Source organism: Panthera onca, chromosome C1 (genome assembly GCF_046562875.1).
Source record: "Panthera onca isolate mPanOnc1 chromosome C1, mPanOnc1 haplotype 2, whole genome shotgun sequence".
Classification (NCBI taxonomy): Eukaryota; Metazoa; Chordata; class Mammalia; order Carnivora; family Felidae; genus Panthera; species Panthera onca.
Genome location: NC_138346.1, coordinates 61,285,786 through 61,310,914, shown reverse-complemented (window position 1 = coordinate 61,310,914; position 25,129 = coordinate 61,285,786). Strand labels below are relative to the sequence as shown.

Below are 25,129 nucleotides of genomic sequence, written 5' to 3'. Positions count from 1 at the left end.
TATTCACGAAAGAAAAGTCCTCATCCCATCTTAGAAGGAAAAAAAGGGACCAAGGAACTAAGCTCCATGTGTCAGGCATCATTTACAAATTACCTCATTTAATTGTTATAACATCCTTATGTGCTAGGTGTAATAATCCCTTCTTAGGTAAGGAAACTTACTGGTATAAATACCTAAGGTCCTAGAGCAAAAAGGCATCCAGTAAGGACTCAAATCCAGATCAGACTACAAAGCTCTTGCAGGCTCAAGCTACACTCTGCTGCCTCCTGGATGAAAAAGAGTCAGCTGAGGCCCCACTCAAGATGTTCTAAGAACCCTATGGACAGAAAGAAATTAAATTGGGAGAATCACAGTCTAATTAAAGCAGTCATCCATAAGAAAGCATAGAAACATGTAAGGAAGTTTACTTTTTTTTTTTAAGTTTATTTTTTTATTTTGAGAGAGAGAGTGCATGCGTGAGCAGGGGAGAAGGAGACAGACAGAGAAAGGAGACCATCTCAAGCAGGTTCGGCACAGCACAGAGCCTGAGAATGGGGCTTGAACTCAAGACTGTGAGATCATGACCTGAGCTGAAATCAAGAATCAGACGTTTAACCAGCTGAGCTACTCAGGTGCCCCGAAAGTTTACATTTCAATATGATCTATTTCAATATGATCTATTTAAAATGTAAATTGAGGGGCACCTAGATGGCTCAGTCGGTTGGGCGTCCGACTTTGGCTCAGGTCATAATCTCACAGTTCATGGGTTCGAACCCTACATCGGGCTCTGTGCTGACAGCTCGAAGCCTGGAGCCTGCTTTGGATTCTGTGTCTCCCTCTCTCTCCTCCTCCTCCCCCGCTCACACGCTCTCTCTCAAAAATGAATAAACATTAAAAAAAAATTTTTTTAATGTAAATTGAGAGGCGGCTGGGTGGCTCAGGTCATGATCTCACAGTTGGGTTTGTGAGTTCAGGTCCCACATCAGGCTCTCTGCTTTTGGCACACAGCCTGCTTGGGATCCTCTGTCTCTCACTCTCTCTGCCTCTTCCCAGCTCATTTTCTTTCTTCCTCCCTCTCCTTCTCTCTCTCCCCAAAATAAACAAACATTAAAAATTTTTTTAATGTCAATTATTCCACTTCCAAGGTGAAACACCTTTGGTGGTCTCCACAACAATCTTTGAAAAAATCCAAACTCTTCCCTGCGGCCTACAAACAAGGCCCTCCTTGATATGGCTCTCCTTCAGTCTCATCTCTCACTGGCCATTCACTCCCTCACTTACTGATGCTTCGGACACACTGGCCTCCTTTCTGTTTGTCAAACATACCAAGCCCTTATCCACATCTAGGCCTTTACACATGTGAGCCCTCTGGAATTCTCTACCCACTTTATAGTCTCATCTCTAGTCCCACCTTCTCAGGGGTCTTTACTGACCACTTTCTTGAAAAGTGATGGCCTTTTCCATCATTCTGTTTGTTTTATTAGACTTGTCACCTTCTGAAGTTTGTTTTGTTTTGTTTTTTTAAATGTGTGGGTTTTGCTACTGTCTCAGACCCACCCAGAATGAGTTACTTTCACTGAACTCCTCTATCTCAACTCTATAAAGGTAGAACCTAGCACAATGCCTAGCCTGGCACATGGTAGGCAATTAAAAATATGATTGGTAGGAGAACATAACATGACATTTAATAACACTAATTTTCTCATCTTTTCAATTACTTTTCAATCCTTGTATCAGATTCAAGGATAAAGTCTCATTATGGTGCTAGTATGCCATTAATGCCTAACACTTTTTTTTTTATGTTTATTTATTTTTGAGACAGAGAGACAGAGTGTGAGCAGGGGAGGGGCAGAGAGAGAGGGAGACACAGAATCTGAAGCAGGCTTCAGGCTCTGAGCTGTCAGCACAGAGCCTGACGTGGGGCTTGAAGTCACCAACCATGAGATCATCACCTGAGCCAAAGTAAATGCTTAACCAACTGAGCCAGCCAGGTGCCAGTCACTTTTTTTTTTTTTTAATGAAAACTTTATACAGTTTATTTCAAATACTAATATACTAAAGATAAAGGCTATCATCTTCAATTCCTAAATTCTAAAAAACTGGTGAAAACACTTAACAGTTTAGATAAGAAAACTTTAGATCCCCTTCTGTGTGTCTCAAAGACTCTCATTGGCTTTATTCAACCCAATTTATTCTGGGAAGTCCTCTTTTAACTTCAGATTCTGAAATTTCTAAATTCTTACTTTTTTTAAATTTTTTTAATGTTTATTTTTGAGAGAGAGAGAGCACGCGCAAGAGAGAACGCACCAGTGGGGGAGGGGCAGAAAGAGAGAGAGAGGGAGACACAGAATCTGAAGCAGGCTCCAGGCTCTGAGCTGTCAGCACAGAGTCCTATGCAGGCCTCAAACCCACGAGCTGTGAGATCATGACCTGAGCCGAAGTCAGATGCTCAACCAACTGAGCCAGGGCGCCCCTATTCTTACTTTTTAAATTATTCACTTGATCAAAATCTAATACATACACATTAAGGCTTTATTTTTACTTTCCTCTAATTCTTCTATAAATGTGTATGTGTAAATATACATACAACATATATGAAGTGGCTTATAGAAAACTAGAGTCATGCTATAGACACTTCTTTACATCTTATCCCACTTAATAGTACATTGGAAATCTCTAAATCAGCTGAAATAGGCCTAACTCATTCTTTTTAGTTTTGCATAATTTTCCATGGAATGGTTTTTCCATAGTTTTTCTATCACTCCTCTCTGATAACATTTCTCTTTTCTTTTTCCTACTTTTTCTTCCCTCAAGGAACAATTGAGTGTTACAACTAACAACCTCGTACATGTATATTTTTATGAGTATTTTTATTTTTCTGGGTTAAATATCCCCAAAGTAGGACTGTTTATTCAAACGGTATCTTTGTTTTAAACTATTGCCAGATTGCTTTCCAAAGAGTCTTTGTTTCCACAAATACCCCATGAAAGCACCTTTTTTCTCCACACTGGGCCTCAGTCGATGTTATCATTTGTGATACACATTCCATCCTTTTGAAAACATAGCCCTGGGGCACATGGGTAACTCAGTCAGTTAAGTGTATGACCCTTGATTTTGGCTCAGGTCGTGATCTCCTAGTTCCTGAGTTCAAGCCCCGCATTGGGCTCCTCGGTGACAGTGTGAAGTCTGGTGGGGATTCTCTCTCCTCTCTCTGCCCCTCCCCTCTTTCTCTCTCAAAATAAATAAATAAACTTAAGAAAGAAAGAAAGAAAGAAAGAAAGAAAGAAAGAAAGAAAGAAAAGAGGCATCTGGGTGGCTCAGTTAAGTGTCCAACTTCAGCTCAGGTCATGATCTCAGTTCATGAATTCAAGCCCCACTCATGAGTTCAAATCCCACGGGATTCTCTCTCTCTCTCTGCCCCTTCCCTATGAACACACACACTCTCTCTCCCTCTGCAAAATAAACTTAAAAAGAAAAAAAAGGAAAAGATAGCCCTAATGCATATTCCAACAAGGTAGAAGGGTCTCCCGCTTAATTAATTCCCTTCTGAGCCCCAGGTTATTGCCAAAAATACATACATATGTAATATGTAAACAAATATTTATTGGTTAAAGAATATTTCTTTTGGGGTGCCTGGGTGGCTCAGTAGGTTAAGCATTTGACTTTCGGCTCAGGTCATGATCTCGCGGTTCCTGGGTTCGAGTCCCGTGTCAGGCTCTGTGCTGACAGCTCAGAGCCTGGAGACTGCTTCATATTTTGTGTCTCCCTCTCTCTCTCTTCCCTCCCCTACTCATGCTCTGTCTCTGTCTCTCAAAAATAAATAAACATTAAAAATTATTTTAATAAAAAAGGATATTTCTTTCAATTAAAAATGAATACATTATCATAAAAACACTAAGGAAGAATCACTCTTTGCTTTACGTTAGCAGCACCTTCTTCCATTTATTCTATAAAATAAACAACACAGGGGTGCCTGGGTGGCTCAGTCAGTTAAGCATCCAACTTAGGCTCAGGTCATGATCTCATGGTTTGTGGGTTCAAGCCCTACATCTGCTGTTAGCACAGAACCCTCATCAGATCCTCTGTTCCCCTCCTCTCTGTCCTTCCCCCACTGTTTCTCTCTCTCTCAAAATAAATAAACTTTAAAAAATAAAATAAAATAACACAGAAAATGCATTTTCATAATTTTTACATGGGATATGATAATCATTGTTACATTGGGTGATAATGAGAAAAAGAACAGGTTCAAAATAATACTTGAGTTCTACACTGCAGTGTATTTTTGGTCTAACATATATAATGATACAGTCTTAACATGTGTTGCTTTTACCATACAATACATTGATAAGCAAACAACAAAAAGTCTACCAACCAAAAAAAAAAAAAAAAAAAGAGATCTTGACAAATCATTCACTTATAACAGTTTTTGATAAACCTACTTTGCCACATAGCATAGACTAACTTCTCATTTTGAAGTTCCTCACGTTTATAACAATCAGCCTGTGACAGTCCTGTTATCCTCACCTTACCTCCCTCTTCATTGCTTCTCTTGTCTCCTTTTGCTACTGTATATTTCTGATGTAGCAAAATCGGGTCAATGATAGTGTGTGGGTGAGAGGTAAAAGAAGAGAGAAATCAAGAAATGACAGTTGTAAGGGTAGTAATAGTAAAATCTTAGCTTGACAACTGGTTGTAAATTACAGCACAGTCTAACACATAAGAATTCATTTGTTGGGCTCCAACTTTATGAACTTGTAGGAATCTGGAAAAAGCAGAATCCTAGTGAATATTATTGCTCCTTTTTTTAACTAATAGAAAATATAGGTCATCAAAATTTGAGAAGCGATGAACACAGAAAAAATAAACCTATGTCCCTATACTCAAAATAATAATGCTTCATTTTTCTAAAGCCCTTTTCACATACTTTTAAACATATATATATCAGCATTTTCAAAGAGAAGTATTTTCCTGTTTACAAAAACAAATGAGTATTTGTGAATTTAGACAGTTAATGCCACAGATCTAAATTTACAAAAAACAGCTTTCAGTTGTATTCCAAAATTCAAAATTAAATCTCTCTGTAGTCTTTAAATATCTCACTGATCCAGAACTCAAGTAACCCCCAAATCCTACCAAAATCAAATTATACTAATAACATAATAATTTTAATCTTTGACCATATCCTTTTTTTTGAAACTACTTTAAACTCCCATGGGACGATTCTCCCTCATTCTCCTCCTCCTCCTTCTTTCCACTTTAATTATGGATATCACTTATAAATCAGTCCCTTATTCCTGGTCCTGTTTCTTTTATATTTAAACTCCTCGGGGCGCCTGGGTGGCTCAGTCGGTTAAGCGTCCGACTTCAGCTCAGGTCACGATCTCACAGTCTGTGAGTTCGAGCCCCGCGTCAGGCTCTGGGCTGATGGCTCAGAGCCTGGAGCGTGCTTCCGATTCTGTGTCTCCCTCTCTCTCTGCCCCTCCCCCATTCATGCTGTCTCTCTCTGTCTCAAAAATAAATAAAAACGTTAAAAAAAAATTTTTTTAAACTCCTAATCACAAGGATTTATCTACCATCTGTACAAATTTGTATCTCTCCACTCCTGTCAGATTTAACATATTAGGACATACTTATTTAACAATGAAACTTAAACTTCTCTCCCCCACCAATAATTCCCAAAATAGATGCCTTATCAATTAACATCCATCCAGATTCACTACTTCTTACTTTACTTCTATATTTAATACCAAACTCAATAGATTCATCCCTTACAAAGTCCCTGGTATTCTTATTCCTTCCCATTTCCCCAGCCATCAGACACTCCAGGTCATTATCTCCCACATGTATTATTTCAATAGCCTCTTAGCTGATCCCCCTACCTACTTCCAACCTCTCCACACTTTATCCAACATACACAAAGAGATGTCAGAATTTACCACTTCAATTTGCCCACTCAGAAACCCATAGTGCATCCCTACTGTTTCAAATCCAAACTCATTGGCCAAATGTTCTAGGTAGTTACGGTGCAAAGGCACTTTTTTTTTTTCATCACCTAAGTAACCAGATTGTTTTTTCCTTGTACTTCTAGCTTTCAAAAAATTACCCACCCCCCATTTAGAGACCCCCCCCCCCCCCACAAGTGATTTAGTGTAAGGGTTAAGAATACAGGTTCTGCAGTTTGATTGGACTCCAGCCTCCACCACTTAAGAACTAAATGACATTAACCAAGTCATTTAACTTCATCTATTTAACGGGGACTCCAACCCTACCTCCTAAGGTTGTTATGAAAATTAATGTAATACCCTTAAAGCACTAGGCCAATGCCCAGGACACCGGCGAATGATCAATAAATGTTAGCCACTGTCATTATTATTACAGCCACTTTTATCCAGGCAAGCCGATTGCTCTACCAGAGGCTATGTATTTGACTTCATTATTCTTGACTCCCTCAACTGCAATCTGTTAGAGGTGGAATGGGTTGAGAAAGGAGCTAGTCACATGTCAATTACCATCCAAATCTTGGCTTAGTCCTCTCCTTCGATTATTCAACTGATGCCTACTGCTAAACTAAATACAAGTGCACACATGGCACACAGCAAATAGTCCTTAGTAAATATTTCTTGGGCTGATATGTTAAATGCTAACGAAATACTGTAGTTAGTATATATTTTTTGCCTATTTTCTCTAAAATATTAATAAACCGTATGCTTCTAAAATAAAACTGCTCCTAAACAGTGTCCTATAGCTTCAAGTAGCTACAGTTTGAAGTACTCAAAACAGGAATAAAAAAATCTAATATGTTACTTAGTAACTGTCCTCAAATAGATTCAACTAACTATATTCTATCTTTCTAGCTGGTGAAGGTAAGTATCTGTGATGTCTTATCTATCAATTAATTCTTGGGTCAGTGCTTTATAACTAGTACTAAATGCACTGTTATTAATTCCACAATTTTTCAATATAAAAATAAAACAAGGGCATCATCAAAATAATGTGCAAAAAGATAATGATAGGGGGCACCTGGCTGGCCCGGTCGGTAGAGCATGAAACTCCTGATTTCGGGGTTGTAGGTCGAGTGTAAACATTACTTAAAAATAAAATATTTTTAAAAAATGATAAGATTTTAAAATTGTCAAAAAGCTAAGCATAAATAGTCCCAGTTCTTTCCTTGTATTCTTATCCTCCCTCTCCCAAAAAACCAAACCCATGCAGAAACAGATTTTTTTTCCATAGGATTTTTAAAGCTGAAAGGACCTCAATTCCCATTTCCCAACATCCCACTGAGTTCCACATGAGAAGGTGAAGCCCAGAAAGGCCAGATAGCTACAGATCCAACAATCAAAATGAGGCAGGAGCGGGAATTGAACCCAGTGTTCCTGACACCTAGGTCAGTGCTCTTTGCACTACATCATGAACCATTTCAACTGATTTCTTCCATGCCTACTTAATACAGAAAATAAAATTAACTGTATCACATGAACATCTCACAAAACAACTAAGTATAATCATGGTGTGGTTAACACTGACATATTTTACACTATTTTTAAGAACACTTGTGAGGAACAAAGGTTTCAAGCCAGAAACAGACCATTTCTATTATAATTACTTATGTTCTGGAAATGATCCTTCCCTTTATCAGATTTTATAAAATCTAAGATTCCAATTTTCGCTAATTTTTTTTCATGAGTTACACACAGTATGGTCATCTATGCAGCCTCCTCCCCAACAATAGCTTAAGCAATCCATGTCTCAGATAAAAATGTCATCTAGTCCAGGCTGATCAGCATATGTTAGAATCTGTTCCTAATATAGAATCATACACTTTTGGAGTTGGAAGGAACCTTGGAGATCACCTCTCATTTTACAGAGGAAACAAATACCCAGCAGGGACCTGCCCAAGGTCAAAGTTTCTATATAAGAACCCAGGTCCAGAACAGAAAGTTTTCAAAAGAAGATTTCACAGAAAAACACAATACTTAATCGAACACCTTAGCTTGTCTCCCTTTTCATCTATTTAAGTACAACTTCCTGCATGAGGAACTTCTGAAATTTAAGAAAAGAAAGCAAAACAAAAAACTAAGCCAACTTGTTTTAAGTCTACGGCCAAGTCACTGATCTTAAAAACTTAGAAGGTAGATCTTTGCAAGAATTGCAGACAGTAATATTTTATAATAAAACCCCAAAAGGCTATCTATGAATATAAATAAGCAGAGGGAGAAAAGACACACACATTAACAATATTCTTATCTCGCTAACAAATTACATAAATGCTTATAAACAGGAAAACTATAAACTTGCAACTTTCAAGAAAGAAAGAATATTAATCACCATACATAGTAATTACACAAGAGTGTCGATATGTTTTGAAGTTATATTTTGATCATAGTGCTTAAGGGAAGCTGGAAATTGTTTTTAGTCTCCTTTCACATACTTTTAAGTCATGTTAAAAAACAAAATTTTGAGGAAAATATTTTATCAAACCTTAATAAAAAGGAAAATGTGTATTCACACCTTAGCAAAATAAGAGAATTACAAACTACATTGTCTACCCATGTTTTTAAGAATAAACGGGGGAAAAAAACAGAATGAAAACAGAACATTCCTGAAAGTTAAGGCCTGAGAACCATTAAGCTTACACTTTTTTTTTCCCTCAATAAAAAAAGGTGCCACACAAGCCAATTTACCTGGAGGAATATGTTTCTTAACTCATGAGGATCACCTCGCTTGGTTGTTTGCACCTGTAAGGAAAAAAAGAAAAAAGAAAAAGCCAGTTAATGCTCTACTAGAGACCATATCATCTCTTCAGATTAGAGTTCACAAATGCTAACAAATCAATGCTCTTATCTTTTATAGGGGCATTTCGTTTAAAACAAACCAAAAGTATTAACACTGATAACACCTGTCAAATTGGAGACCTATGGCTACAGAGTGGAAGTACAGGTGTGAAGAGCTTAATATACAGCAAATCTACCAGATTTCCTCTGGACTGGAAATGGAAGGCAGTGAGGATCAATCTCTTATTTTATTCCACATCCACTAGCAACACAATAGCAACCACCCACCTCCAAATCAAAAGGCCAGGAAGAACAGGGCAACAGAAAAGTTAAAACACCCAAATCAATCGCCTGGCCTAGCAGCTTTTCTCCCCCATGGAAAGCAATCCAGAATATAATTATCTCTGCGCCCCTGTCTTTCGCCACCCAACCTAAAATACGAAAGCTGCTACATTTCCAAATACTTTCGACATCTTGCCACCAGCAGCACAAATGCCAACCACTGCCCCCAGCCCCACCGAAGCCCCAAATAACTCCAATTCCTCACCCCCTCCCCCACTGCAATACACAGATGCCTTAGGTTATCCCCGGCTTTACATGCCACTTCCTCCCACTCCCTTTCTGATGGCCTCCAACTCCGGGCTCACAATTTCACGCACCTAAGGTAGGGCACTACTCTTCCTTCACCGACCTGGTCCTCACAAGCCCCTCCAACTCATAATCCCTCCTACTTCCCCTCCCCCAGCCGGGCATCCTCTCCCTCCGGTCCAAGCCCCCACACAGCTCTCCCACCCGCAAGCTGGAGCCCCAGGATACGCTATCTAAGAACCAGGCAACGAAGGAAATGGTAAGAGGTGAGGGGCTGGGGGCAAGGTCCCCGGGATGTCTCTTATGCAATAAAGGCAGCAGCAGAGAGTCGGGAGTCACCTTGACCGCCATGCTGTGCTCGGAAGCCGGGGACGAGCGAGTGAGCGAGCAGGGCCGAGCTGTCAGGGCGCGCGCGCGCCGCCTCCCCGGCCGCGCCCGCCCACCCGCTCGCCGGCGCCGCGCGCGTCCCTATGCAAATGAGCCCGGGGCGGGGCGGGAAAAGGGCCCTGAATCCCCGCCAGAAAGGGAGCTGGTCCCGGCCGGAGACCTGTCTCGCTGGGGAGGGGAATAATCCTCCCATAGGCTAGACTGGAGTGCCAGCCCTGGGATTCCGATGCGTCGCGTGGTTGCCTACTGCTCAGTCGCCGCCTGGAAAGTCCCAGGTTTCTTAAGGCCTCTTAATGGGTGTGGCTTTGGGCACCGACTTCAGCCAAAGTCGTTTAATCCTGAGACTTAAAGGAACGCTTGGGGCCCAGACTGAGTAAGATTTCGAAAAGATCAGATGACATGCCCCATTAACGATACTAATAAATGAATTAATGACAACTAATGGCAAATATTGACAATGAAAAGGATTGGGGACCATGCACTCTGGGCAAAACCTAAGGAAATATAACTTGAGAAATCTGCCCCTAAATTGGCATCGGATGAATATGCTTAATATATTTGTAATTCTTGTACTACTATAAAGCTTTATTAGTAGACTCACTCCACACTCCTAATCATCCAAATCCTTTGTGCAATGAGGTGGGGCACAAATGCATACAGAAAAACAATCCAGGGGCGCCTGGGTGGCTCAGTCGGTTAAGCGTCCGACTTCGGCTCAGGTCACGATCTCACTGTCGGTGGGTTCGAGCCCCGAGTCGGGCTCTGTGCTGACTGCTCAGAGCCTGGAGCCTGTTTCGGATTCTGTGTCTCCCTCTCTCTCTCTCTGACCCTCCCCCATTCATGCTCTGTCTCTCTCTGTCTCAAAAATAAATAAATGTTAAAAAAAAAAATTTAAAAAATCCATCTGTCCATGGACAGGACTGGTACTGAATTCTGGCCCAAGTCACCGGTACACAAAGATTGCCGGCCCTGCCTAAGTAGTAGCTCTACCTGGAACCAAAATAATGTCTCTAAAACTGAGTTCCGCCACTATGACTATATTGAGGTATTGGGCCACATAATGATTCACTCAACATTTACTGGGCATCTATTACATGCCAGACATAGTCCTGCTTGTAAAAAATACAAAAACAAATAGCATTTTGTCCCTAACTTCTAGGATCTTACAGATGGTTAATGCTTGCCCAAACCCCAACCTTAAGTATATTTTATTTGTGACTACAAGCATACTTGCTGTTTTTTTTTTAAAGCTAACAACATAAGATTTATTTTATTTTTTTTATTTTTTTATTTTTTAATATATGAATTTTATTGTCAAATTGGTTTCCATACAACACCCAGTGCTCATCCCAAAAGGTGCCCTCCTCAATACCCATCACCCACCCTGCCCTCCCTCCCACCCCCCATCAACCCTCAGTTTGTTCTCAGTTTTTAACAGTCTCTAACATAAGATTTATTTTAATATCACTTAGCTCTATGATCCCATCCCTCTCCACCCTCTTTCACATTTCCAATGTTGAATCTAACAGGAGGCTTCCCTTTTCTCCAGTCTCACTAATCATGTTTGTATTAAGTATCCAAGTTAATAGAAATGAGGAAAGAGGAATGGAGAATGTAAATTGTTGATAAGGAATGCTACATTACTAGTACTCCTATAATGAGCTTTTCTGCTGCAGTTGACATAACTGTTTACCACCATTCTTTCTTCAACTTGTTCAAAGTTCTTTTAAGAATGTTGTTGGACATAAGGATTTACAGATTCATATTTTGTTCTTCTACACCCTTATGCCCCTGATACTTTGCTCTCTCGTTTCATGAAATTTCTCTAAGTAGGATTCTTAAGATTTTTTTTTATATTACTTTACAAGGGAAGAATGTTTAGTAGGCCAAAGTTCCTTAGTTTGAATAAAAGTACTTAAGGGAAAGGAAGACATTTATTTAAAATAAAAGTATTGGGGCACCTGGGTGGCTCAGTCAACTAAGCAACCAACTCTTGATTTTGGCTCAGGTCATGATCTCATGGTTTGTGAGTTCAAGACCCTAGAGGACTCTGCACTGAGAGTGTGGAGCCTGCTTGGGATTCTCTCTCTCCCTCTCTCTCTACCCCTCCCCAGCTTGCACTGACATGTGCACTCTCTCAAAATAAATAAATACACATTTAAAATAAATAAATAAACAAAAGAATTATTTCCTATTGGAATACATTGTTGGCCAAATCTATATAGTTGGAGTGAAAATTTAGGGTCAGACTGGCCACTCCTACAGAGGAAGACATCACATTTAAACAGAGCCCACTACAACAATTCATAGGTATAAGCACCAAGCCACAACGAAAATTTTCTCAAATAAAAATAGCCAACCTTTTAAAAAAATTATACATATATATATCTATATCTATATATATGCATATATATATGCATATATATAGATATAGATATATATACACACATATATATATATGCCTTAAAAAATAGCTGATTTTTTAGTAAGTCCAAGAGCTTCACTGGTGCCAATCTAGTTACAGTGGAAATGATGTAATAATTTAAAACTAAATTAGGGTGCTACACAGAGAAAATAGAAAAGCTCAGCTACCCTAAATAAATATGGATTTTGCTAAATTTTTTATCCATCCATATAATAAACAATAAAATGGACAAAGGTATTAAAACTATCTACTTTAAGGAAATTAAATATTTAAAGGAATACAAAAGCCCATGAGTTAGAGTTCCTACACTGAAGAACTTTCCAACCTATCATTCTGTTATAATGATTGGCTCAGTCAGTTAAGCATCCGACTTCAGCTCAGGTCATGATTTCACAGTCTGTGAGTTCGAGCCCCACGTTGGGCTCTGTGCTGACAGCTCAGAGCCTGGAGCTTGCTTCAAATTCTGTGTCTCCCTCTCTCTCTGCCCCTCCCTGTTCACGCTCTGTCTCTCTCTGTCTCAAAAATAAATAAACACTAAAAAAAATTTTTTTTTTTAATTAAAACTTACTTTTGCTTCAATTGCAAATGACAAGGATTTAGGGAAAACTTAGTCAATGGGGTATCAAAAGACAAACCTGTCAAATAAGATTCACAATATATTTGGGAAAAGGTAGTAGAAATAGTTCAAAACTTTTCACAGTTTTTAAAATTATTTGCCAATATAGTAATTTATAACTCTTTCCTTAAATTGCAAATGACATTTGTAAACATGAAATAATTTTAAAACTATGGAACAGGTTGAAAACTTGATCATTAAAAGTCTATAGAGAATGACATTTAGAAAGCACAGTTGGCAGTTAAAGGCTAAGAAACTGTTGCAAATATATTTATGTTTATATATTGTCATTAATAGTCACTTTTTAGAATTGGTTTCACAAGAGATTCAGTATGTAGCTTGACTGAGCTGGGAATTTAAATATGCTTGTGAAGTTGTGGCCCATGAAAATAATATATACCCCAGATGTAAAACCAAAATATGGGTTTACTAGACAAACCTGCAGAAACATGTTTCTAACTCCCAAACAGCTTACATTATATTAATTTGAAACCAGCCAATCACTTTGTGGGTGAAAGTTAGAATTATACTAATGTCTAGTGCCCTAATAAGCTAAAATATAATAATTAAGGGGCGCCTGGGTGGCGCAGTCGGTTAAGCGTCCGACTTCAGCCAGGTCACGATCTCGCGGTCCGTGAGTTCGAGCCCCGCGTCAGGCTCTGGGCTGATGGCTCGGAGCCTGGAGCCTGTTTCCGATTCTGTGTCTCCCTCTCTCTCTGCCCCTCCCCCGTTCATGCTCTGTCTCTCTCTGTCCCAAAAATAAATAAAAAATGTTGAAAAAAAAATTTAAAAAAAATAAAATAAAATATAATAATTAAAACAAGAGACAATTTCCAATGAGCCTGTTCTGCCACAACTCTTGGCCCTCCTTCCATCTTTAATAACATACTATTTCTGTTTATCTTTTAGCCTCCTCTGATTATTTTACTGACATGAATACATTTTTGTTCTTGTTTCCATATCCCACATAGCTACTAGGAGTGTCATCTTGCAAGAAGTAAATCCAGGTGGTATATGAACACTTAGTAGAGCATTAGGATATCACTGACTAATTAAACCAGGAGTGAAGCTCTTCACTGGTTAAAAGTACATACGGCATCATTATGATGAAGAATAAGCGGCATTTTACGCCTGCCATCAAGATGAAACTCACTTAAAATATCTGAAATAGGGGCATCTGGGTGGCTCAGTTAGTTAAGTGTCCGACTCTTGGTTTCCACTCAGGTCATGAGCTCATGGATCTTGAGTTCCAGCCCTGCATGGGGCTCTGTGCTGACAGTGTGAAGCCTGCTTGGGACTCTCTCTCTTTCTCCCTCTCTCTCTGCCCATCCCCTGCTTGTGCTCTCTGTCTCTCTCAAAATAAATAAGTAAACTTAAAAAAATAAAATAAAATATTTGAAATAAATAGTATGATTTGACTTTGGCACACATACACAAAGGATGTTTGAACATCTGGAACTAGAATATAAAATGGTTCCTTTTATTTTACTGAAATATTACAAAGCTTTCAATTTTATTTTATTTATTTCCTTTTAAATTTTTATTTTTAAGTAATCTCTACACCCAACATGGGGCTCGAACTCACAACCCCAAGATCAAGAGTCACATGCTCCACTGACTGAGCCAGCCACGTACCCTCAAAACTTACAGTTTTATAAGATGTGCTTTTAACTCCTTCTTTGCTAAGAGTCTATATGGGGAAATGGCAAGGGGTAGACTAGAGAGACATATGAAGGGTTGAGTGTCCAAGTTTGAGAAAATTGTGTTCTAGATTGTAGGCTGAACTCAAAATCAATCAATCAGAAATTATTAGTTCAACCCAAACCACTCATAGACTCTAGATAAATGAGACACTTTAGGATTCCTCCATACTATACAAATATACTCTCTGTATGCACATTTTCTCTAGTTTAAATAAAATTTTTTTTTTGGTGGAGAGGGCAGAGTGGGATACCAAAAATCAGGTGAAATAGTTGTACTTCTGGAGTTACATCTTCCTAAACTGTTCTTCCTCACAATCTGACTCTGAGTCCTATAAATTATGCAATGAGGATGAGTAGTCTTATTTTTGGACCACAGTCTTCTTTATTCCCTTGTGGAGACAATAACAGACAGTTTTCTTTTCAATGGATTTTGGAAGGAATTCACAGAATGACCTTCTGTAGAGGTTTAAGTCTGTGAGGGCCCTATCACTATATTAGTCATGTGAAAGCTAATATTTAGTGGAAAACCTTATGATCAGATGGAGGATTGAACTAGATGAACTTTAATGGTTTGGTTTTTTTAACACTCTAATGTCATGATTAAGAGTGAGCCAAATTTTAGCTAATAAAAACTTATTGAGTGCCTTGTGTTTACACTAAATTCACTGTTGCAATTATAGGAAATAAGAAAAATAAATAGCATGATCCCCATTTCACCATGGCAACTGCTATTATTCATTTTTTTGATGAAGAAAGCTGAATGATACCAAAACCTTCTGCATGTGGCAAAGGCCAAGGCAGCTGTAGGTAATAATGGGGTATTGCCACATATTCCCACTCCAATCAGAAGTATGTAATTGGGACAACAAACATCTTGCCAGGTTCGTGAGCCACTTACCTCTCTCTACCCTATCCCTGGAGATTTACCTGGATCTTGTTTTTGCCTCCCTTCTATTTATTTTTTTTTTAATTTTTTTTAACGTTTATTTTTATTTTTGAGACAGAGAGAGACACAGCATGAACGGGGGAGGGGCAGAGAGAGAGGGAGACACAGAATCGGAAGCAGGCTCCAGGCTCCGAGCCATCACCCCAGAGCCCTACGCAGGGCTCGAACTCACAGACCGCGAGATCGTGACCCGAGCTGAAGTCGGACGCTCAACCGACTGAGCCACCCAGGCGCCCCACCTCCCTTCTATTTAGAGGTCAATAAGGAAGGATGCTAGGGATCTGGTCCAAAGTAAAGAAAAAAATTTCACTTTAAAAATTGTGCCAGGTGGGGGGCGCCTGGGTGGCTCAGTCAGTTAAGCGTCTGACTTTGGTTCAGGTCACGATCTCACAGTCTGTGAGTTCGAGCCCCGCGTCGGGCTCTGGGCTGATGGCTCAGAGCCTGGAGGCTGCTTCCGATTCTGTGTCTCCCTCTCTCTCTGCCCCTCCCCCATTCATGCTCTGTCTCTCTCTGTCTCAAAAATAAATAAAAACGTTAAAAAAAAATTTAAAAAAAAAAAATTGTGCCAGGTGGGGCGCCTGGGTGGCTCAGGTCATGATCTCACGGCTGGCCACATCAGGCTCAGTGCTGATAGCTCAGAGGCTAGAGCCTCCTTTGGATTCTGTGTCCCCCTCTCTTTCTGCCCTTCCTCTGTTCATGCTCTGTCTCTCTCTTAGAAATAAATCAACGTTAAAAAAAAATTATAAAAATTGTGCCAGGAGAAAAGCAAAAGCTTCATAATATCCAAAGTAACTTGAAAAATAACAAAGTCAGAGGCACCTGGGTGGCTCAGTTACTTAAGCATTCCACTCTTGATTTCAGCTCAGGTCATGATTACAGGGTCGTGAGTTTGAGCACTGCACCAGGCTCCATGATGAGCATGGAGCCTGTGTGGGATTCTCTCTCTTCCTCTCCCTCTGCCACTTCCCTGCTCATGCTCTCTCTCTCTCTTAAAATAAATAAACATTTAAAGAAAAAAAAGAAAAAAAAAACAACAAAGTTAGGGGACTCACACTACCTGACTTCAATTTACTGTAAAGCTAAGGAAATCAGTACAGTGTGGTACTGGCTGACATAAGGATTGATAAATAGATCAATAGAACAAATTAGAGAGCCCAGAAATGGATCCAAAATTATAAAGTCATCTGATTTCTTTTTCTTTCAATGTTCATTTATTTTTGAGAGAGAAAGAGAGAGAGAGCCTGCAATCAGGGGAGGGGCAGGGGCAGGGAGAGAGGGAAACACGGAATCCAAAGCAGGGTCCAGGCTCTGAGCTGTTAGCACAGAGCCCGACACAAGGCTTAAACTCATGAACCAGGAGATCATGACCTGAGCCAAAGTTAGAGACTTAACCAACTGAGCCACCAAGGTGCCCCTAAACTCATCTGATTTCAAAGGTACTAAAACAATTCAATGGGGCAAAGAGTCTTTTCAACAAGTAACTCTAGAATAACCAGAAATTTATATGGGAAAATAAACTTCAACCTCTACTTCAAACATGCACCAAGACTGATTTGAGATAAATAACAGACCTAAATACAAAAGCTAAAATCATAAAGCTTTAAGCAGAAAACATAAAAGAATATCTTAGTGACTCAAAGGTAGGTAAAGGATGTTTATTCAGGACATTAAAAAGCAATAACCATAAATTAAGAAATTATGTTGCACTAAAATTAAAATTTGTACTCATCAGGGGCACCTGGGTGGCTCAGCTGTTAAGTGTCTGACTTCTGCTCAGGTCATGATCTTGCAGTTCGTGGGTTCGAGCTCTGCATCGGGCTGCTGTCAGTGCAGAGCCTGTTTCAGATCCTCTGTCCCCCTCTCTCTGCCCCTCCTTCCCTCTCTCTCTTTCTCTCAAAAATAAACATTTTTTTTTAAAATTTGTACTTATCAGGGGTGCCGGGGTGGCTCAGTAGGTTAAGCATCTGACTTTGGCTCAGGTCATGATCTCGCAGTTTGTGGGTTCTAGCCCCGTGTCGGGCTCTGTGCTGAGAGCTCAGAGTCTGGAGCCTGCTTTGGATTCTGTGTGTGTGTGTGTGTGTGTGTGTGTGTGTGTGTTTGTCTGCCTCTCCCCTACTCACACTCTGTCTCTCTCTCTCTCAAAAATAAACATTAAAAAACAATTTTTTTAAATTTGTACTCATCAAACAACAGCATTAAGAAAATGAATAGGCAAGCCACAGTCTCTGGGAGAAAAGTCAGCAAAACATATACACAACAAAGGACTGATATTCCAGTATATAAAGATTCCTGGGGTGCCTGGGTGGCTCAGGTGGTTGAGCATCCAGGTTATGATCTCATGGTTTGTGAATTTGAGCACTGAGTCAGGCGCTGCTCTGGGCAGAGCCTGCTTGGGATTCTCTCTTTGTCTTTCTCTCTGCCCTTCCCCTACTCGTGTTCTCTCCCTCTCTCTCCTCTGTCTCTCTCTCAAAATAAATAAATAAACTTAAAAAAAAAAAAAAGAGCTCCTAAAACTCAATGATGAAGAAACAACTTAGTTTAAAAATGGGCAAAAGACAAAAGACTTGAACAAATACTTCACAAAAGATAATGTACAAATGGCCAATAAGCACATGAAAAACTGCACATGATTAGCCATCAGGGAAATGCAAATTAAATCACAGTAAAAAGATAGCACTACACACCCACTAGAATGGCTAAAATTAAAAAGACTGAAAACAGATGCTGGCAAGGATGTGGAGCAACCAGAGCTCTCATGCACTGTAGTGGGAGTATAAAATGGTATAATCACTTTGGGAAAAGATCTAGCAGATTCTATAAAACTAAACATACACCTACACTATGACCCAGCAATTCTACCTTTTGGTATTTACCCAAGAGAAGTGAAAATATATGTGGACAAAAAGACTTGTACAAGACTGTTCATGGCTACTTTATTCATAAAATCCAAAACCTGGAAATAGTCCAGGTATCTATCAATAGGAGAATGGATAAACTATGGTAGATCTACAGAATGTAATACTATTCAGGAATAAAAGATAGAGCAAATTATTGATACACACAACATGGATGAGTCTTAAAAGTATCATGCTAAGTGAAAGAATTAGTGCAAAAAAACATATGCTGGGGATGACTGGGTGGCTCAATTGGTTAAGCATCTGACTCTTGATTTTGGCTCAGGTCATGATCTCACAGTTCGTGAGTTTGAGCCCTATGTCAGGCTCTGTGCTAACAGCATGGAGCCTGCTTGGGATTCTCCCTTTCCCTCTTTCTCTCTCTCTGCCCCTTGCCCACTTATGTTCTCTCTCTCTCTCTCTCTCTCTCTCTGTCTCTCAAAATAAATAAACTTTTCAAAAAAAGATTTTTAAAAGGTGTACACTGTATGATTACATTTATGTGAAGTTCTAGAACAAATAAAACTAATCTATGGGGGAAAAGAAAACAGAACCATGTTTTCTGGAGGAGAGGAATCGAAGGCACTATCTGGATGATGGTAATAGTCTATGTCTTGCTAAGAGTTTAGATTACAGGTATATGTATTTTCCAAAACTTAGGGAATGTACACTTAAGGTTTCATTGTGTGTAAATTTCCTCAAAAGGCAAACTATCTGTGAATATTGAATTCTAGCTAATGAAGTATTTAGGGGGAAAAGTAATAGTATCTTAAATTTACTTTGAAATGCATAAAAGAAATAAGATTGAAGACTGGATAGAGAGAGACAGGTGAACAGATGGACAGATGGATGGATGAATGGATGGCGAAGGAAGGGGAGAGAGAGAGAGAAAGAGAGATGTGACACCTCACTGAGGGGCATATGGGAATTCATTGTAAAACTTTCAATTTTCCCATATATTTGAAATTTCTCAAAATAAAACTTTCTGGGAAACTGTACTGGGTCTTTGTGTTACTAAAGATGGCTACTCAGGTACATGATTCTATCGTTTGGCTAGAAATTGTAATGGGACTTGTTTTTTAAACATTGTTAGGCCTCTGTGCCTTGTTGGAGAGTAGGGAATAGAAACTGAAACTTCTTGACAAATAATGTATCTCTATTATGGACAGGGGAATCTGAAAACTACGTTGAATTGAGAGAAAAAAAAATGTTCTCCTTAATGTGGATTCAGACAGTAATTACATGGAAGTTGTGTTTGTGTGTATGTGTTTCTTTGGTCTAATGCTTACCCACGGGAAAACTGGAGGAAGTATATGGAAGTTTATTTGTATAACATACTGACAGAAATCTTGGAAATTACCAGCCTATACTGAAACTGTCCTGCTTAAGTGTACCTACAGTGTAAATCTAGACTGAGAAACTCAAGACTTTGGTAGGAAATACTCAGTAATGGGTCACTGTGTCCTTGGATTGCCCTGTCGGGAGAAGGATGAAATCCTAGAGAGTTTCCAAAAAGGGGAAAGAAGATTTGTAGCAGCAGACCTACAGAAAGGACTCACTGAGGAAGAAAGGGCCACAACCCTCAAGACAAGGAATCCAGGAACTGGGGTATGCACAGGAAAAACTTCTGAAGAATTACTATAAAGAAATGGTGTAATATTGACCAGTATCAAATTGTACTGATCAGACAAATAATCAGGAAGTTTAAGTTAGAAAGTCTGGAGAAACAGTATGAAACAGCTAGACTTTGGAGAGGAAGCCTTTCTGGAAAGAGACAGATCAAGGAGGAAAATTGGGCAGAATTGTGGAATGGTTGGCATTCTTTTAATCAGAAGAGGATGAAGCTGAGAACACAGAAGGAAATTGACCAAGAATTGTTGAAGGTCTCAAAGTTGTACTCTGCATATTCCTTTCCCAGTAGCCCTGACAACAGAATACCACTTTAAGGTACTGACAATATTATAAGGAAAAACTACTTGAAAATGAAATAAACAGGAATTAAGAGTTGAGTCCATAAGAGGACCATAACCTCTCTGTACTGCGAAAAATGTCAGAAAGAGTAAAGAATAAACTTACACATAAAAATAGTTAATGACAGCTTGTACTTCTGAAGAAGTTTGTGGGTAATACTGATTATAGGTAATACTGACCTGCTGCTTCTTCCCTGATTCTGGTCAAGTCGGCATTGGAAGAAATCAGAGTAACACATCTCTATATGGTCTTTCCTATATTATCCTATATTATCAACTATCACTACTTGGAAAGAAGCACAGAAACAGTCATTGTTTGCTCACCCTGTTCTTCTATCATCCCGGATGGATAGCTTACCTGGAAGGTTCAGGATAGAGATAGGTAATAAAATAGGTAGTCAGCAATTATATAATTTTAGCATCCCCAACCCTTCAACAAAGCCTTACATAAAACAAGTTTTGTGTTGATGGTAGGGAATAATATTAAGGCGCAGTAGTGGGAAGAGTGCCTTCCTCATATCACCCCTTCACAGAGATCCATGTGGCAAAAGCAACAATATCATTTCATCAAATACAGTAGGCTCAGAGTTCTAGGTGCAAAACAAGCCAAGTGAGTGCAATTCAAGTTACGACAAATGGTAACGGGGGCATGGATCACAGAGAAGCAAAGGCTTAGTAAAAGGCGAAAGATTTATGCGATTTGAAGAGAAACCAGAGCATGAGAAGCAAAGGCTTAGTAGCAGATGAGACAAATCTCCCTTTCCTTAAACATGAGAAGCAAAGGCTTAGTAGCAGATGAAACAAATCTCCCTTTCCTTAAACATACTCGGGAACCTTAAAGGGGTGGTAGGGCATCTTGTCATACAGAATTCGATATGGCTATGAAGTTCTAATCCATCTCTTATTTTTTAAATTTTTTAAATATTTACTTATTTTTGAAAGAGAGAGAGAGAGAGAGACAGAGTGTGGGTGGGGGAGGGGCAGAGAGAGAGGGAGACACAGAATCTGAAGCAGGCTCCAGGTTCTGAGCTGTCTGCAAAGCCCGATGTGGGGTTTGAACTCATGAACCACGAGATCATGACCTGAGCTGGAGTCAGATGCTTAACTGACTGAGCCACCCAGGTGCCCCTCTAATCCATCTTTTAGATGCAGCATGTCTGCTACTATTGATACCTATGAGTAGGAAATAGGAAGGGAACATAATTATCCCTCTCCATAAAGATCTTACAATGTATTGGGAAAACAAAACATAGGTAAAACCATTAAGTTATAATGCATATGCTTGGCTATGTAGTAAATTTCTGCAATATAGGTTTAGAAAATGAAAAAATTGGTTCAAGCTGGATAATATACAGAAGGTTTCATAGAAACTGTAATTTACTACTTGTTCCTGACTTTACCATTTCTCTGTGTTCCTTGTGGAATATGTCTTATTCCCCTTATCCTTCCTTCTTCATCCACACCCTCAGTCCTAACACTTATCTCAATGCCTGACATTAGCTATCCAGGTACTAATTAAATGTTTGTTGATTATTCCTAGCTGATCTCTCCACCACAAGCCATTAGTCCTTTCATATTTCCTATATTGCTTTAGTTACTCAGGCCAGAAAACTGGGTATCAGACTCTTCCTTACCCCTCACATCTGAATAGGTACCCAGTCCCTTGTTTTCCACCCCCTTCAGCGCTTTTTAAAATCTCTTATCATCATTATAATAGGCTTCATTAGGCCTCTTGATTGTTCTTCCAAGCCTCTAGTTCTCCACTTTCTGACTCCTATCACTATCCTCAAATCCATTCTCTACAGTGCTGTCAAGTATTCAATCTAAAACAGAAATTAAATTTTGTCACTTCCCCATCCTTCAGTGGCTTTCTACTGACTTCAGCACAAAATCCAAACTCCTCAGTATGGTGAAGAATGGAAGCTTCCCAAACTGTTCCCTTTTAGTTAAATCTTCTGTCTTACTGCTACCATACTTGTTCCTTTAGTCACAAGGATTTTAGGGCTATTTCCTTTGTGCTAATCCTTTGAGAATATTTTACTCCACATTTACTCCACACTGCATATTCTTTAAGGTACAGCTCAAGAATCTTCTTCAGAAAACAATCTTTCATCCCCTTTCCCTGACTAGGGTAGGCTTCCCTCTGTGCACAGTATTTATCAGTGTGTTATAATCACTTCTTTGCTTATTGTCTTTTCCACTGGTGGCTTTCAAACTTCATTGACCCAGACATATATAGTAAAAAATACATATTTTTAATCCTAACCCCACCCAGTACACACTGAAATAAAAATTTCATGAAACAATATCTAACTTTACTATATGCAACATACTCTGGTATTTATTATTCTGTGTTAGTCTCCTTCCTTTTTTTCCTAATTCTGGTTTCAACATACTGAATTGGTTTCATGGCCCAATTTAAAAATACTGCAACAGTCAACTCACATAGATTCGTGAGCATGATAGATGCTCATTATAAGTAATGAATGAATGAATGAATACACACTTCTGGGGCAGACCATCTTCATAAATCATCTTTTGCCCCATCATTTCCCTTTTTTTTTATTTAAAAAAAATTAACATTTATTTATTATTCAGAGACAGAGAGAGACAGAGCATGACCAGGGGAGGAGCTGAGAGACAGGGAGACACAGAATGTGAAGCAGGCTCCAGGTTCCGAGCTGTCAGCAGAGAGCCCGACACGGGGCTCAAACTCACAAACTGTGAGATCATGATCTGAGATGAAGTCGGACGCTCAACAAACTGAGCCATCCAGGTGCCCCAATCACTTCCCTTTTTTAAGAATAAGAATTTCTTACAAGACATTAAATTAAAATATAGACCTGTAAGCACAGATACAGAGACAGGAAAAACTGGAGAAGGGATTTAAAAACTGTTGAGTTTGGGGGCACCTGGGTGGCTTAGTTGGTTAAGTGTCCAACTTTTCATTTTGACTCATGATCTCACGGTTCGTGAGACTGAGCTCCATATCTGGCTCTGTGCTGACAGCATGGAGCCTGCTTGGCATTCTCTCCCTCCATTTCTCTCTGCCCCTGTCCCGCTTTAAAAAAAAAAAGAAAGAAAAAAGTTTATTTATTTTTGAGAGAGAGAGAGAGAGAGCAAGCACAAGTAGGGGAGGACAGAGACAGAGGGAGACACAGAATCCAAACAAGGCTCTAGGCTCTGAACTGTCAGCACAGAGCCCGATGTAGGGCTTGAACCCACGAACCCATGAACTGTGGGATCAAGACCTGAGTGGAAGTTGGACACTCAACCGACTGAGCCACCCAGGTGCCCCGCCCCTGTCCCACTTACTCTCTCCCTCACTCTCAAAATAAATAAATAAACAAAAAAAGTTTTCAATTGTTGAGTTTAAAGGGTATACTGAGAGAGGCATGATTGCTGAAGGCCAACTGTTAGATATTTCAAAAAAGGCCCAATATGGTGAAGTTACTGAGGTCCAGGATATCTGGTCATCAGTTCCAGAGGTCAGAAATCATCTTGTAAATGACCCAAAGATCACTTAATCTAACCAAATTCACAAGATACTGATGCATAGGGGTGCCTGGGTGGCTCAGTCAATTAAGTGTCTGACTTGGGCTTGGGTCATGATCTCACGATCCGCGAGTTCAAGCCCCACATCTGGGTGTCAGGCTCTCTACTGGCATCTCAGAGCCTGGAACCTGCTTCATATTTTGTGTCTCCTTCTCTCCCTCTGCCCCTCTCCTGGTCATGCTCTGTCTCTGTCTCTCTCAAAAATACATGAACATAAAAAAAGATACTGATGCATAGCTCATTTTAACTAATATTTATTACTGAGTACTTACTTTGTATCAGACAATATCCTAAGCTCAAAATACGAATCTATCCTCAAAACAACCCTGTGAAGTAGGATTATCTCATATTATTATCTCTGTTTCAAAGATGAGGAAACTGAGACTGAGACATGTAGTTACTTCTCCAAAGTTAAACAGGTAATAAGTGTAATAAAAAGGTTAGTAAAAAGATTGTGATAAAAATCTTGCAAAAAATCTCTCAAAAAGCAGAGCAATACACAAAGAAAAGGAGGAAAGATATTTAAATATGGAGAACTAATCCAAGGAGCCCAATAATTGATTATCAGGTGTTCCACAAAAAAATTGAGTTTTAAAAGGATAGGAGAAAAATCAGATAAACAAAGAGAATTTTCCATATCTAAAAGATGGAGTTTTGAGTCTCAAACTGTCCTCTGTGTATCCAGGATGAATGAAAAAGTTTCAATACCAAGGCACATTTTGAAATATCAGAACATTAGAGGTAAAAAGGGTAGCCAGAACATACAGCTCCATGAGCCAAGAGGAAGAGGTGAAAATGGCCCCTGTCACTATCACACCAAATAATCCACAGGAGAAATTTCTGCCTCCCTTCCCCACAGCTTTGGGCTCATGGATTTTGAGGTCCTGTATCCAAGGGAGGAATGCTTCCATCAGGAAATACCACCAAGGTTCAGATGAATTAGAAATTAATACTGCCCCCTGGCCATTTGGGGCTTCTCAAACTGCAGAATTAAAGACAGGAAGGGGTCACCATAGCCATGTGGTGATTAATTCCAATCATCAAAGGGAAACTAAATGATGAGACAAGGATGACTATGTCCAAAACCCAGCTGAGGCAACTCTATAGCCAACCCAACAAAGATAAGTCTATACTGGACTCAGATCATTTGGGAATTAAGGGTTAGGCACTGCACTAGATATAGAATTAGATCCAGTTAAGGTGCTCAGAGGGATAAGGGAGCATGTAATGAAGGACTGAGAAAGAAGTTATTAGTAGTTTAGGCCTCATGGGCACCTACAGAAGGAGGGTTC

At 39.5% G+C, this 25,129-nt stretch overlaps 1 protein-coding gene across 3 annotated transcripts in view; it reads right to left on the bottom strand.

Annotated features, from left to right (window-relative positions):
- SLC25A12 (solute carrier family 25 member 12) overlaps positions 1–25,129 on the bottom strand; it is a 206,049-nt gene that overhangs the window by 92,073 nt on the left and 88,847 nt on the right. For 2 of the 3 annotated variants that reach the window (XM_060621646.2, XM_060621648.3), the window contains one exon: positions 8,664–8,717. In XM_060621646.2, coding sequence (XP_060477629.1) covers positions 8,664–8,717 — 54 coding nt within the window. Of the gene's footprint in view, positions 1–8,663; positions 8,718–9,680; positions 9,796–25,129 lie in introns of those variants that run through there. The other variant, XM_060621647.2, reaches the window with a different exon arrangement.